The sequence below is a fragment of the Ciconia boyciana genome, chromosome 16 (genome assembly GCF_034638445.1).
Source record: "Ciconia boyciana chromosome 16, ASM3463844v1, whole genome shotgun sequence".
NCBI classification, from domain to species: domain Eukaryota; kingdom Metazoa; phylum Chordata; class Aves; order Ciconiiformes; family Ciconiidae; genus Ciconia; species Ciconia boyciana.
In genome coordinates this window covers 1,611,859-1,625,783 of record NC_132949.1, presented here as the reverse complement: position 1 = coordinate 1,625,783, position 13,925 = coordinate 1,611,859, and the positions used below count along the sequence as shown (strand labels likewise).

General features: G+C 66.9%; 1 protein-coding gene across 2 annotated transcripts in view; it reads right to left on the bottom strand.

Moving 5' to 3' along the window:
- SDK2 (sidekick cell adhesion molecule 2) overlaps positions 1-13,502 on the bottom strand; it is a 52,096-nt gene extending 38,594 nt beyond the window's left edge. For both annotated transcript variants that reach the window (XM_072881248.1, XM_072881249.1), the window contains exon 1: positions 12,700-13,502. In XM_072881248.1, coding sequence (XP_072737349.1) covers positions 12,700-12,778 — 79 coding nt within the window. In that variant the 5' untranslated portion in view covers positions 12,779-13,502. The remainder of the gene's footprint in view (positions 1-12,699) is intronic.
- Between the last annotated feature and the right edge of the window lie 423 nt (positions 13,503-13,925).

The window sequence follows — 13,925 nt, the reverse complement described above, 5'->3', positions numbered from 1 at the left end:
ACAGCCTGGAGAGCCTCTCTTGCTCAGCCCCAATCACACCGAGATCAGAGGAATGAACCCATCTTTGTCGCACGTAAGGGAGGCCGCAGCTCCGAGCCATCGGCAGGTCGGAGCAGGGCTGCACCGCCCACGTTCCGAGGATGTGGGAGCATCTCACAGCGGCTGCATCCCTCCTGCAGCAAACCCCAGAGCTGTGCCAGGCACCGTGCCCGTCCTGCCCGTGACCCAGCACCGCTGCAGTCCTCGGGTGAAGAGCCAGAGCAGGATGGTGCAGTCAAGAGGCTCCCGGGCTGCACGGGCACCCGGTACCCTCCAGCCATCTGCTGCCGGCACGCACCCTGCAATGACCTTGCTGCCGAAACACATCCGTCTTTGCTCCAGTGCCTCACGCTGAGCCCGTCAGACTGCTCGCAGCACGAGGATCTGCTGCTCTGCCATGGCGAAGGGGCACGGGCAGCAGGGGGGCTGGCAGCCAAGGGCACGCTGCCCGTTGGGCTCGGGCCACGGCTCCTGCCCACCCGGAGAGACGCGGATGGAGCCGGGCACCTTTTCATCTCCATCCAACTCTCCGCGTGTTTCTGCAATTGCTTTAGCAATTTCCTCGCAGAGGAAGAGGTCTTCTCAGAGGTGGGGGAGCCCTTGGGAAATGGGGTGGACCCCCGGCAAGCGTGCATGCACGTCACCCACACGGCAAGAGGGGTCCGGCAAAGAAGGGGAGCCGGATCCAGTGCTGCCATCCCAGCAAGGAGCTGGGCTGGACCCAGCAGAGCACACAGCTCCGGCGCCGTTGCCCCGCTCCCCTGTGCCTCCCTCGGAGGAGATTTGGGGTTTCTTACATGCCGTAAGCCGATTGCAGAGGTGTGTTAACTGGATTAGGTGGGAGGCTGAGAGAGACGTAGACCTGGAGGAGCTGCTCAGCGGAGCACGGCTCCTGCCCGTGTGACGCCGGCAGGATTTGCAGAGCCGGCTTTTAAACTGATTTTTTTTCCCCTTAAGCCTTTGGAAAGGTGAAGCTGCGGGAGGGACATGAGCTGCGCTACCTCCTCGCCCCATGCAAAAATCCTGCAGGGCCCCGGCATGGGCTGGCAGCAGAGTCACGTCCCCTCATCGGTCCCCACGGCCACCCCTGCCCTCAGCACCGGCACCGAGAGGGGCAGGGTGACACCGCACCGCCCCGGGCAGCAGCACCCGCGGTGCCTCAGGGAGCAGCACGGTGACCCCGAGCCCCCGCACGGCCCCGTCAGCACCCACCTGCGGCGATAATCCCCGCTGGCAGCAGGCACCGGCTCGGGGCTCTCGGTGACAGCCCTGCAGTTAATGCAACCTGACCACTGCAGGGCACGGCCGGGGGGGACCGTGGCCTCAGCACCCCCCTGCCCAGCTGCACCCAGACCAGGGGAGCTGCCCAAATCTCCCGGCGCAGACCCAGCCTGGGGCAAAGGAGACGTCGATGGGGACCGCAGCAATCCCTGCCTCCAAGGATGCACGGAGCGGCCCAGCGAGCAACATCCCCCGCCTCCTTGCACGGCCTCCAGCACGGCACCGGTGTCACCTGCGAACTGCACAGCAGTTTTGCCGGTGTCACACTTCATCCATCTCCGCCGGAGCTCTGCCGCAGCGCTTCCCGGCCTCGAGGCGGGGGAAGAGGCAGCGGGTACGATTTCCATGGCCAGCGGCGCTCGGCAAAGCCCAGGCAGAGACCAGGAGCCCCAAACCCAGCCAAGGTGGCCCCGGCATGGTACATGGCTGGATCTGCCGTGGCACAGCCAGCACGAGGCAGGATCCAGCCCCTCGCACCCAGTGGCTCCGAGTGGGGTTGGCGCTGCCCGCCGGGACCACGGCATCCCCCAGGACGGGCAGACGGATGGACGGACGCCCTCCTCCCGCGCTGCCTCCCGCCAGGCCGGCAGGACACCCCGACCGTGCTGCCATCTCCCCTTCCTCCTCCTGCATCTGTCTCCAAGCCCATACTTATTTATTTATTTGTTAATTAACTGCTGTTTCCATAACAAACGCTCCAGCTTCTCCCAGCCTCCAACAGCCCTGGGGCTGGATTGTTAACTAGGATTTTAATTTGTTAATTAAGAGCAGGATGGCTCCATAACAAGCTCCTCTTCCGCAGTCGGGCTCTCAGAGGGCTCAGCGGACCATCGGCTGAGCCGGCGGCCGCGCCATGCCCTGCCGAACCCCCCAAGGATGGGGCACATGGGGAGGGGCGAGCCCAGCTCCCCCAGGACAAGGGGTGTTTGCAAGAGGGACATCGAGCCCGGCAGCACCACGGTGCCTGCCCAGGACCTCCCTTCTCCCAACAGTGATGCTGGAGACGAAGCCACCTCCCTTTACGGTCTCATCCTGGCAATCCCTTCCCCAAACACCAAACACCCCCCGGCACGTGTCCCCGGCCATCGGAGGGTCCCAAACCTGGAGACCGATCCCCCTCTGCCCATTGCGGCAGAGCCGGGGCCATGCCAGCATCAACCCTTCCCGGCACCCCGCTTCTGCCCAAGGACTGCAGCCCCGGGGCAGCCCTCGGAGCCCAGCCCCTGCAGCACCAGGGACCCAGCCTGGGTGCACCCCGGTGCCGGCATGGGCCAGGTAAGGCTTGACGTGCTCCCCGAGCCAAGGGGAGACGTCAGCCCTGGCTAGGGAACAGCGTCTCATTCAGCCCCGCGGCGAGGCCGCAGCTGGGAACAGAGCGGGGCTGTGTGCCTGCCCGTCCCTGCCTGCCCTCGCACACCCAGCCCCTCTGCCTGCCCGGCCGTGCCGGCTGGAAAAAATAACATTTCCCCTCACGGGAAACCCTGAACAGACGCACACACATGGCACCGTTGTGCGTTCCCAGCCCACGAGCCCGGGGGGGGCCGACAAGCAGAGCTTTGTGCTCTGAAGCACCGCACGGCCCCTGCGGACCCCCACGCCTGGCCCCGAGCGCACGGACCCTGGGAGCCTGGCCCCAAACCTGGCCCCAAAGGCACAGACCCCAGCACGGGCCTCCAAACCCAATCCCAAATGCGTGGAGCTGCAAGGGACCCCCAGCAAAAGGGCCACGCACAGATGCTTCTGGGGGGACAGGAGACCCCCAGACCTGGGGCACGTCCCTGGGACTGCCCGGCTGCGGGTGGCACAGCCGGACATCACCGCGGGCTGCAGCGAGCCTGTCCCCCTGCCAAGCATGTCCCCAAGCAGGACACAGCCCCGTCCCCAGCTGGGGATGTTTAACAAGTTCCAGGCTCCAGCCAAAACTCCTTCCCCAGCAAACTCCTTCCAATGCCACAAATCCTCCCGACCCCACGATTACGCAGCTCCGCCGTATCTGGCTCACTGCTGTGAGTCACAGACACCCGGAGAGTGACTCAACGCAATTAGAAGGATGGATCCCGCCGCCGATTTCCCCAGGAGAGACTCCAAAACGGTGAGGAGAGGAAGGATGGACGGACATCACCTCCAGACCCCGCACAGCCGCCAGCCAGGCACTCTCCAGGCAGGAGAGGGGGTGAACACGCATCCCCTTCCGGGCAGCCCCAGAGGGGTGCAGGGGCCCTTCCCAGCCCCGTCCCCAAAGGCTTCGCAGCCAGGACCGGCACTTTCCTGCGAGGGTTTGGCAGGAACGGGCTCCACACCCAGCTGCCAAGCAAGGCGGGGGTCCCAACAGCCCTGGACCCCAACCCCAGGCTGGTCCCAGCACTGGGTGGGATGGACGGCACGCAAGCCCGGTGCAGCCCAGCACAGCCCTGGGCTGGATTTGGCCCCGTGGGGCACGTCGAGTGTATCCTCCGGGTATTCCTGGAGGGCGACCACAGCCCTGGGCTGCGGTGGCTCCCACGGCCACCGCGGCCAAGGAGGGGTGAGAAAGCAAAGCCACCACCAGACCCACCCCATCCCGACAGCACCTGGGTTGTCACTTCTGCAAGGGGCATCCCTCCCGCCGCCGCCGTCCCCGAGCTCCTGCCGCCCCCCGCATCCCCCAGCCACGCGGGATGCTCAGCGCAGCCCTCGCAGACAGACAGCCGCTTTCCAGGCTCACCACGAGAATCTCAACAAGGCGGCATTTCCCAACAGAAAAAATACGGCGGGGAAAGAAAAACAGAAGACAGAAACCACAAGAAAAACCCCACTCAGCCTTTCCCATGGTGCTGACGCAATTAAGTCTCCAGCCCCGCGGGATGGAAAACACTTTGCCAGGTTCCCGCCCCCCCCCCGTGCCGAGCAGGACGAAGGCACTGGTGGCCACGGTCCCCCTCCCCACGGCACGGCCCCGAGCCAGCGGGCACCGGGCGCTCGCCGATTTACTGGGGTGTTGCCCAGACATCCTTTTTCCAAAGTATTAATTAGTCATCGCATTGCTCACTTGAAACATAAATAGCTGTAGCATGACAGCGAACACGAGTTTTCCTTGGAACGAGCCTTTTCCAAAGCTTTTCCTTCCCAGACGCCTCTGTTTGCAGATGGGGGACGGGAATAACTCGCAGCCTGGCAATCCCCCCCAGCCATCCACGACAGCCCTGAATTTCCAGGGCAGAGAAGCGAACTCTGGTCATTGCACTTATTTACACACTTGTGGCTCTCCCGGCCAGAGGGGCTTTTCCAGCCAACGCCGCGACGCCGGGCCAGCGATTCCAGTGGCAAAGCCAGCGCCGCTGCCCAGCCTGACGTGAAGCTTATGGGGAGAAGCCAAGCGAGCGAGACTCCACCACCGCCCCAGGTGAAGTGCTCCGGCAGCTCATTGCCCCTGCTCGCAGCACGCGCCTTGTTTCCACCCTCCACTGCACAGCTCTGCTCCCTGCCACTGCCCTCCCAGCCCTTCTCTCCACCGAGCAAGCGAGCAAAATGGAGAAAACGGGGAGACAAAGGCACCCATCACCTTCCTCCCCTTGCACCCTGTGCATGCAGGCAGAGGCCGGGTGCTCAGCGGTTCCCGGTGCTCAGCCGGCAGGGAGGGCTCTCCCGAAGGCAGAGCTCTGAATTAAACATACCACCCTAATGAGTTGATTTTATTAGTTTGCGAATGCATTGAGAACTCATTATCAAAATAAACATCAATTCACTCCACCGAGCGTGGCGCCGCGCTCGCCCCGGCAGCGCTGCAGCTGGGGCCGCACGCAGCTCCCGCCCCGAGACGCGCCGCTGGTCCCCTCCGCACCCCATCTCCAGCACCCACTGCACGCCAGCCCCGGGGCAGGGGGGGCAGAGGGGCAGCAGCCGCCCACCCTGCAAAGCACCTCGCACCACGAGATTCGCTTCTCCATTTCAGCTGCGGGGCTTCAGGCTGAGCACCCAACATTGCTGCTTGCTGGGGTGGGACAGCCCCGAGCTCCTGCCGCCCCACGTGGGCCGTGCGAGGTCTCCCGGGACCCGCTCGGTGCTGCCGCGGGGCGAGAAGCCGAGCCACGGCCCCTCGGGGTTGCTGCAGGGCAGGCAGAAGCCCCCCACCCTGCCCCAGGGTCTCGCAACCCCCTGTGAGCACCCCTGGGAGCTACACCCAGCGCTGGAGCACCGCAGACCCCAAGGCCCCCCAGGGACGGCCGGGGCAGGAGGCACCACCCCGGTCACCGGCAGCCAGCGCCGAGCCCCCCTCCGCCAGGGCCGGCGCGCCGAGGCATGAAGCGGGGGCACAGCAGGCGCATTGTCCGGCTCGGCAGGATGCGCTCCCCTTGGAAACAGCAGCTAATCCCATTTCATCCCCCTTCACGGCCATCAGCTGTTTTTCAGGCATTCAGGAGGCGGGTTGCTGAAACCGGAGCTATTGTGTCCGCCGCACCCCAGCCCCCTCCGTCCATCCATCCATCCATCCATCCACCCGTCCATCCCAGCCGCGCTGGGCCAGGCACCAGCAGCATATCCGCACCCAGCTCCTGCCCCAGCACCGTTCCCAGCCGGACCTTCGTGAACCACCCAGAGATGGGGATGCCAGACCCATGCAGGACCCGCTCCCCCTCGCCTTCTCCCAAGCTCTCAGTCCGACCCCGTGGTCCAAACCCAAGCCAGGAGGAAGAGGAGGAGGGGAAGCACCGAGCATCCCACCGTGACGAGACCCACGGGCTCAGGCTGAGCCCCGGGGACAGCCACCTCCACGGCCCAGCGCTCCATTGCTCCCCGCCAGGGAGACGCAGGCTCCCAGAAGGAGGGCGATGAATAAGGAACATAAATGACCCCATAAAACCCCAGTTAACGCCCAGCCCCTGCCCCAGATTCAGCCCGGTTTCTTCACCCAGCTGCGGCTCACGGCCAGTGAACTGGGATGTGCTGGGGGGACGGCCCTGCGGGATGGGGACAGAGGGGGACAGGCTCCTCCGACCATCCCAGCAAACGCACCCCAACCCTGCAGATACGGGACAGGGGAGCAAACCGGTCCCCAGCCCCGCTCTCGCCCCAGGGAAATGCCCTCTGGCTCGGGCCATTCACACGCCCGGGAGCGGGCACACGCGCCCTGATCAACGACGGGGCTCTAAAAATAGCATTTCCCTTCGTCAGCTTCTTGTGAGCCATCAACACAGCCACGCTGCTGAGTGCCGGGGGGCTGCGCCCCACAGCCCGGGTCTCCTGCTGGCCAGGGTGACCTGCTGGCCTCAGGGGACAGCCAGAGTCTCCCCCTATGCCATGCGTGTCCTGCCATGGCACAGCAGGACCCCGCCAGGCACCCCAACCCACACTGGCTTTGCACATGGACCCAAGTGTCCTGGGGAAGCCCCTCCAGGGACCAGCGCTCCCACCAAGGAATCCACGTCCCACTCCTCACCCCGGCAGGACCCGGGCGTCGCTGCTGCAGGGCTTAAGGTTACAGACGAGGACTTGCAGGTTGCCGTCTCACCCAGCAGTGCAAAAAGCAATTAGCTATCACGGCTAAAATTAGCTCAGCCGTTTCTTTCTGCTAATGGTCAAACTCATCAAGGTTTTCCTACACCAGGGGCCTCGGCACCTCCACGTGGGCAGGCAGTGATGGATGAGAGCCGACGGAGCTACTCGTGTGCCTACGTACAGAGGGCAGCGGGACACCAGCCGGCACCGCATCCCGGTCCCCTTCCCACTGTACCCACTGCCACCTCTGCCTGGTGCCTCAGTTTCCCCCCCGCTGCCCAGGGGCAGAGGGGGGGCTCCCGGCACGCTCAGGACAGCCAGCCCAGAGCTGCCATGCTCCGAGGTGGATGATGGGGACGACGACTGCTGGCAGGGCGTGGAGGGAGGGTTGTTTCGGCACGGGGGGGGGCCCAGCATTCCTGGAATCGCCACCGCGCCATCCCCGCTGCCAGCCGGGATGCCCGGCTGCTGGCACGCAGCAGCAGCTGGTCCCAGCGCCCAGGGCCTTCTCCAGCCCACCGTGGCTGCCGGCCAGGAGGTGACACTGATCCACGCGGGGAGGTGACAACCCAGAGCAGCCGGCAGCTGCCAGTCACAGCATCCCCAGGGACGGTCCTGCACGAGGCCGAGAGCCCCCCGCACCCCAAGTCTCCGTTCCTGGGGGGCCGAGGGCGGGGGCGCAGCTGCCCCATCAGAGCCGGGAGACAAAGGGGGCCGGGGACCAGCTGCAGGCCGGGAATGTCCCCTGCCCTCGGCCCCGTTCCCAGGGATCAGGTTTCCCAGTTCCCAGGCAACCCGAGCCCGGCACGGCTTTCCAGGCGCAGCATTCCTGCACCCCGCGGGGCTGGGGGCGAGGGGAGGGGGCCGCCGAGGGGGCCGCTGCCTTCCCCGGGCGCAGGCAGGTGGTGGGCGGCAGGCAGGGGAGAAAGGGAGGAAGGTGAAGCATCACTGGGAGCGACGTGCGGGATGTCCCCCCAAAGCATCGCTGGGAGCAGGGGGCACGCACCCCCAAAGCATCGCTGGGGCGAGGTGCGGGATGTCCCCCCAAAGCATCGCTGGGAGCAAGGGGGGACGCACCCCCAAAGCATCGCTGGGAGTGAAGGGGGGGACGCACCCCCAAAGCATCGCTGGGGCGAGGTGCGGGATGTCCCCCCAAAGCATTGCTGGGAGCAAGGGGGGGGGGGATGTCCCCCCAAAGCATCACTGGGGCGAGGTGCGGGATGTCCCCCCAAAGCATCGCTGGGAGCAAGGGGGGGGGGATGTCCCCCCAAAGCATCGCTGGGAGCAAGGGGGGACGCACCCCCAAAGCATCGCTGGGAGTGAGGGGGGGGATGCACCCTGACAGCCGGTCCCCAGCCCCACAGAGGGGGTGCTCAGGGCAGTGCCCACGCAGGCGGCGTTGCCGGCGTGCCGGGGCTGTGAGGGATGCCAGGCGGGCCCGGCACGGGGCCAGCAAGGCAGGGAGCCTCTACCAGCACATTCCTGCCTGCCTGGCGGGGCGAAGCACAGCAGGAACCGAGCACAGCAGCACCCCGAGTCCAGACCGACCTCCAGGGACGGCTCTGGGGATGCGGAAGGTGGGAACCCCAAAACAGAGCAGCAGCCCCGGGGATAGGGGAGGTCCCTGGCATTGCCACCGCACCTCCAGCCGCTCCGAGTCACCCGGGCCCTCTCCAGCACCCACGCAACGCTGCCCTGCGCAGCGGGGGGACATCTCCCTTCCCCCGGGAGCTCCTGGGACATCCCTCTGCCCCCAGCACCCACCACCCTGACACGGCCCGGCCCCACAAGGGTGCTGGATCCCCACGGGTGCTTTGGAAAGCCAAGGCCCGGTGTCATGCGCAGAAGCTGTGCGGCACCAGCAGAGCACCACGGCCACCGGCCCCTCCACACCACCCTGTGCCCACGCAGCAGCCCCGGCACGGCCACGGGGGCTCAGATCGCCCTTCGTTAGCACGATCACATCACCACTGACAGCAGCATATTTATTACTGGCCTGGCACTGACCATTTTTCACCCAGAGACATGCGACTTAGCTAACAAGCTCGGGGAGGTAACGAGGGCTCAGAGGGGAGGGGACCTGGTGCTCACCCACCCCAGCTGGGACCCAGCACCCAAAGGGCGTTGCTCCCACGGAGCTCTGCACCCCAGTCTGAGCAGAGCCTAATTCACCCCAGGCAACAGCTTGCGCTGCTGCTGCAAAACATCAACGGACCCCCCAACCAGTTTGTGTAGGGTCTACAGTAATGTGTGTTGTGGCTAGAGCTCATCCCCAGGCAGGAACCAGCCACATCAGGGATCAGCTCCAGGCACGGGCTGGGGACAAGGACACGGTTCGTAAAGACCCACGAAGGCAGACGCAGGGTCACTCCTCATCACACCGCCCTGCCGGCACCCCACGAGCCAGCCTCCCTCCTCCCAGCTTTAATTATCAGCATTTTCCCAGGTTCACAAGCAACCTGCGTCCACCTGCCTGCCTCCTTCCCTCTCTCCTCCAGCTCCTTCATTTGCTCCCGCTGAGGGGAAATGCTACCGCAGCCTAATTCCCATCGCTAAGGGACGAGCGGCACTCGATACTTGCCACCCTGGCCTCAGCTGCCCCCAGCTATCCCAGCCCACCGATGTGTGCCCAACCGTGCCGGTAGCTCCAGCCCCGCCAGGCAGCGGAGGTGGGCATGAGCCCAGAGCCGCTCTCCTTCCGCTGGCAGCCTTCGCCCTGCCCGTTCTCCCCCAGGGAGCCGGCTCCCAGCCCGCAGGCACGGTGGCATACCCCAGTGCTGCTGTGGCTCGGATCATTGGCACCCCAAACCTTTGGGGACCAGCCAGGGCACCAAGCACAGCGACGGGGCACGGTGACAGGGGCTGCCTGGGATCGGACCGCATCCCCCTCCCCCTTATGGTTATCAGGTCATGAAAATTTCACGGCTGCGCCTGGTCACTAATGGCTTCCAAAGAAGCATCAAATTTTAATCTTCCCTTCCTCTCCCCTAAAAGCCACTTTCCTTCCTGAGCCAGAGCTTTGCACGAGGCCACCAGCTAACGTGCCGGCCACGCTCGCAGAGAAGGGGGAGCCAGGGCAGGAGATACCCACGCTCAGTCATCCCTTCCCTGCTGTCACCGGCGCAGAGGGCACCAGCGGCACCTTCACAGGAGTCCTGGCATGAGCCTGTCACCGGCATCGCATCCCCAGGAAGGAGCAGGGGCTCGTCTCCCTCCCGCTCAGCCCCACAGGGCTCCACGCATGCGGACGTGCCCAGGCACCACGTGTGGGTGCCAGAAGATGCCGGCACTCCCCCACTCCAGCCTCTAATAAGCCTCTTTGGTGGAAGCCGACCATCTCGGGCCCCTGCCCCAAATACCATCTGGAACCTTAAGCCTCCCAAATCCCTCCTAGGACTGGCCGCAGCCTCCTCAATCCCATTAGAGGTGCTGTGCCAGCACAGGGGGTCCTGGGCTGTGCCCCCAGCCCTGGGCGGGGGGAAACCACATCCCTGAGGGTCAGAAAATCTACAAAAAGCGGGGAGAAGAGGGCTCGGACCCCCCCCAGACACCCAGCCTCCCCAGCTCTTGGGGGGCCTTTACTGTCTTGCTTAATCAGCTGAAGGCACCTTTGCTGCAGGCGCGGGCTGGCTGGGGCAGGGCTGGCAGCAGGGGGCTGCCCGTGCCCCCCCCGGCCGTGGCACCGGCGCTCGGCCCCGGCACAGGTCGCACTGCGACACAGCTCCCGCCCGGGCAGCGCTGACTGATTAGCCTTCCACCCAGCACCGCATTCAGCTCCGGGTAATTAGCGCGAGGGCCCTAATCAATAAGTTATTTTTTGCCGTGGGTAATTAATAATTACACAGCACAGACGGGCTGTAATTAAACTTCCATCCCCTCTCTCCCCAGCAGCGAGGGGCCTTTGTTTTACCAACTGCAGGTATTAAAGTGTTTCATCCTGCGCCTGGGGAGCCCCCACACCCCAGCCGGGGAGGTCTCGCCCCATCCCCTCCTCCTCCCCCTCTCTATTGATCCCATTTTCTTTGGCCGCCTGAATCAATAGCACCAGCACAAAGCACTGCCTGCCTCCGCTCCCGCTGCCCCTCGCTGCCAGCCCTGCGGGGATGCCCACGCCGGGCTGCCCTGCCTGCCCCATCGCAGCAGGGCTGAGCCGGAGGCCGAAGCCAGGCATCCTGCCGGCACGCCTGCTCCTTCTCCAGCTCCCTCGCTCCAGCGCCCAGTCCGCCTCAACGGGCCGCAGCGGCGAGCGTCGGCAGCCCACACGCAGCGGGCACCGCAGCCGGGGAGGTGACCCCGCCGGTGCGTCCCCAGCGCCATCCGTGGCCGGGGAGATGGGCACGTGCCAGGCTTTGGCAACGCTCCCCGCACCGCGACTCTGTCGCGGGCAGCCACCGCTCGCGCTCGCCCGTGGCCGCTGCCTGCCACGCAGCACCGGGGCCGGGCACCGAGCAATGTCACGCTGCCCGTGAGGACGTGACACACGCTGCAGGGAGCCGAAGCCACAAAGCTCGGCTCCCGCACCAGGAGCGGGGAGCAAAGCCCCTTCCCCACCCCTTGAGAGGGCTGAAGCACAGACAGCCCCATGTCTTCCACCCCACGGCAAGACCCCGCAGCCCCACGGACAAACGGAAGGAGATTCGGTCACACCAGGAGCCCATCCCACAGGCAGGGAAGAAACAGACCACGGGAGACCCACCAGCCGGAGACGCCAGCCAGGAGAAGAGAAACTCGGCAAGGGAGTGAATCAATCAAAGAGACCTTCACAGCTCCCCACACAGGGCCTGCCCGGATAATATACTGCCGCTTTAGATGTTATGTTCTGAACTTAATTACTGAGAAATTATAGCAGTGCTGGGGGAGGCTCGGGGGGAGCGGGAGGACGAGAGCGCACAGGGACTTCTGGCTTCACTTGCTGCTGCAAACAAGGGCAAGAAATGTCGTGGGCAAGGACCCCCGGCGCTGTGCCCCCCCCGTTTCGCAGCCTGGATCTGCTCTGTCCAAGCGGCGTGGACGGAGGCAGCCGTGCTGCAGCCCTGCCAGCCGGGAGCCTCGCTGCTGGGGAAGGGGACAGGACCCCAGGGCCCCCCTGGCATCTCTGAACCCCAGCTGCACCCCAAAGGGCCACAAACTATTTCTATCTCCCTCTCAGGTAGCGGAGCAGCTAAAAACAGACTGTGTGCCGTGCCAGAGCCCCGGAGGCAAGGAGCAGACAGGAGCTCGCCCTGCCCAGCGGTACTGCCGCACCCCGAGGGCCAGCTGGGTGCACAGGGAGCCCCGGGCACCCCCGGGGGCTCAGGGCTGCAGACCCCCTCCAGCCCCAGCCCCCTGCCCGGTCTGACCAGCCGACTGGAGGTCGATGGGACCAACACCAGGGCAAGAGCCCTGGGTGCTCCCCAAACTTGCGCCCCAGGTCTTGTGGTGCAATGGGGGTCCCCCGGGAGGGGGCTGAAATGGGTGCCTTCACCCCCCCGCCACCCCCGGGGGATGCTCGGCCTCCCGAGAGCGGTCCAGGGCAGCCTCTACCGCATGCTCAGGCCAATGTTCCCCCCCCATCCCCAGCCTGGGGGCAGGTTTGGGGCAGGGGGAAGGAGGCGGCAGAGCAGAGCCGTGCTGCCGAGCCCCCGCCGAGCCCTCCCGGACACCGCGCTGCGCTCGGCACCGGCGGGCCCCGGGCCCCAGCTCCGGGGGGGCTTCTTGAACACCACCGATGCTGTGCCCCCCGCCCGGCCGGAGCTCCGGGGCCGCCTCGGTCCCCCGCCCCCCCGGCTGGCACAAAGCTTCCCCGGCCCGGGAGGGTGGGGGCTCGGCTGAGGGGAGCAGCGCCGGGACCCCCCCAACCCTCCGCGGTCCATCTCCAGCATCAAAGTGGGAGCTGGAGGCTGTGTCCCCCCCGCACCCCCTTACCTTGGGCGCCGGCTCCCGGGGGGCCGGGCAGGGCGAGCACCGCGAAGCACAGCAGCCCCCAGCTCCCGAGCCGGGCCATGGCTCCGCCGAGACGGGGCGAGGGGGGGGGCAACTTCCCCGACTTTATAATCCGGGCGGCTGCGGCGCCAGTCCCCGCCGCTGGCCGGGCACCGGGGCGTCCTCCGGGCTCCGACGCAGGGACCCCCGCAGCAGCGCTGCTGGGAGGGAGGCGAAGACGGCGGGGTGAAAGGCTCCTCGTGGGGCGGGGGTCCGCAGGCAGCTCCCCACCATGTGCAACTTCCCCGGGGACGTGCGGAGCCGGGAGCCCCAAATCCGGAGCGGGGCCGGCAGCCGAGCCCCTCCCCGAGCGTTGCGCCCCGCGTCAGGGAAGGGGACGGGAAGCGGAGGGCTGCGCGCCCCCGGCCCCTCCCGCCCGCCCGGGCACCATGGGGGCCGGGCCCCCGCCGCTCCCGGAGCCGAGCGCACCGCAGCCGCTGAAAAGTTTGGGGTCCGGGGGCGGGGGGCGGCAGGCGGCCCCTCCCCAGCGCTCAGCTCCTGCCCGGGGTCATCCCCGCCTCGGCAGCTCCGGGCGACGGCGGGGGGGGGGGTGGAGGGGGGGCTCTCCCCCCGTTGCCTCCCGCTGCGCCCCGGCACCCGCGGGGAACGGGGGAAAGTGCGGCCGCGGCGCGCCGCGGCGCGGGGACCCGCTCGGAGCCGCCGGCGGTGCGCGGCGGGCGGGCTGGCGGCGCCGCGCCGTCCCCTCTCGGCGCTCCGGCCGGCTGCCTGCTCCTCCTGCGCGGCTCGGCGGCGGAGTGAGCCGCGGCGGCGGGGCTCGGCGGAGCCGGGGGCAGCCCGAGCCGGGGAGGCGGGGAGACGGCGCGGCTCCGAGCGCTACCCAGCGGCCGCGGCCGGGCGCGCACGGAGCCGCGGGGGGAGCGGCCGCGGCAGGCGCGTCCCCCCCGGCCGCCCCCGCTTCGTGCGGGCTCCCTCCCCGCCTCGGTGCTCCCCGGCTGTGTGAGCAGCAGCCCCCCTCCGCAGCTTTCGCCTCTCCAAGCGCCTGGAGCCGCCCCCCGCCCCTCCGCCAGCACTCAGAGCATCAGCACCCAGTCCCTGGGAAGGGGACGCAGCGTGTCCCTGAGGCAGCTCAAAAGCAGAATTCAACTCACTGCCACAGGATTCTCCAAGCAAACGTTCTAGGGTTCTCAAAAAAATAAAAGCTCTAACCC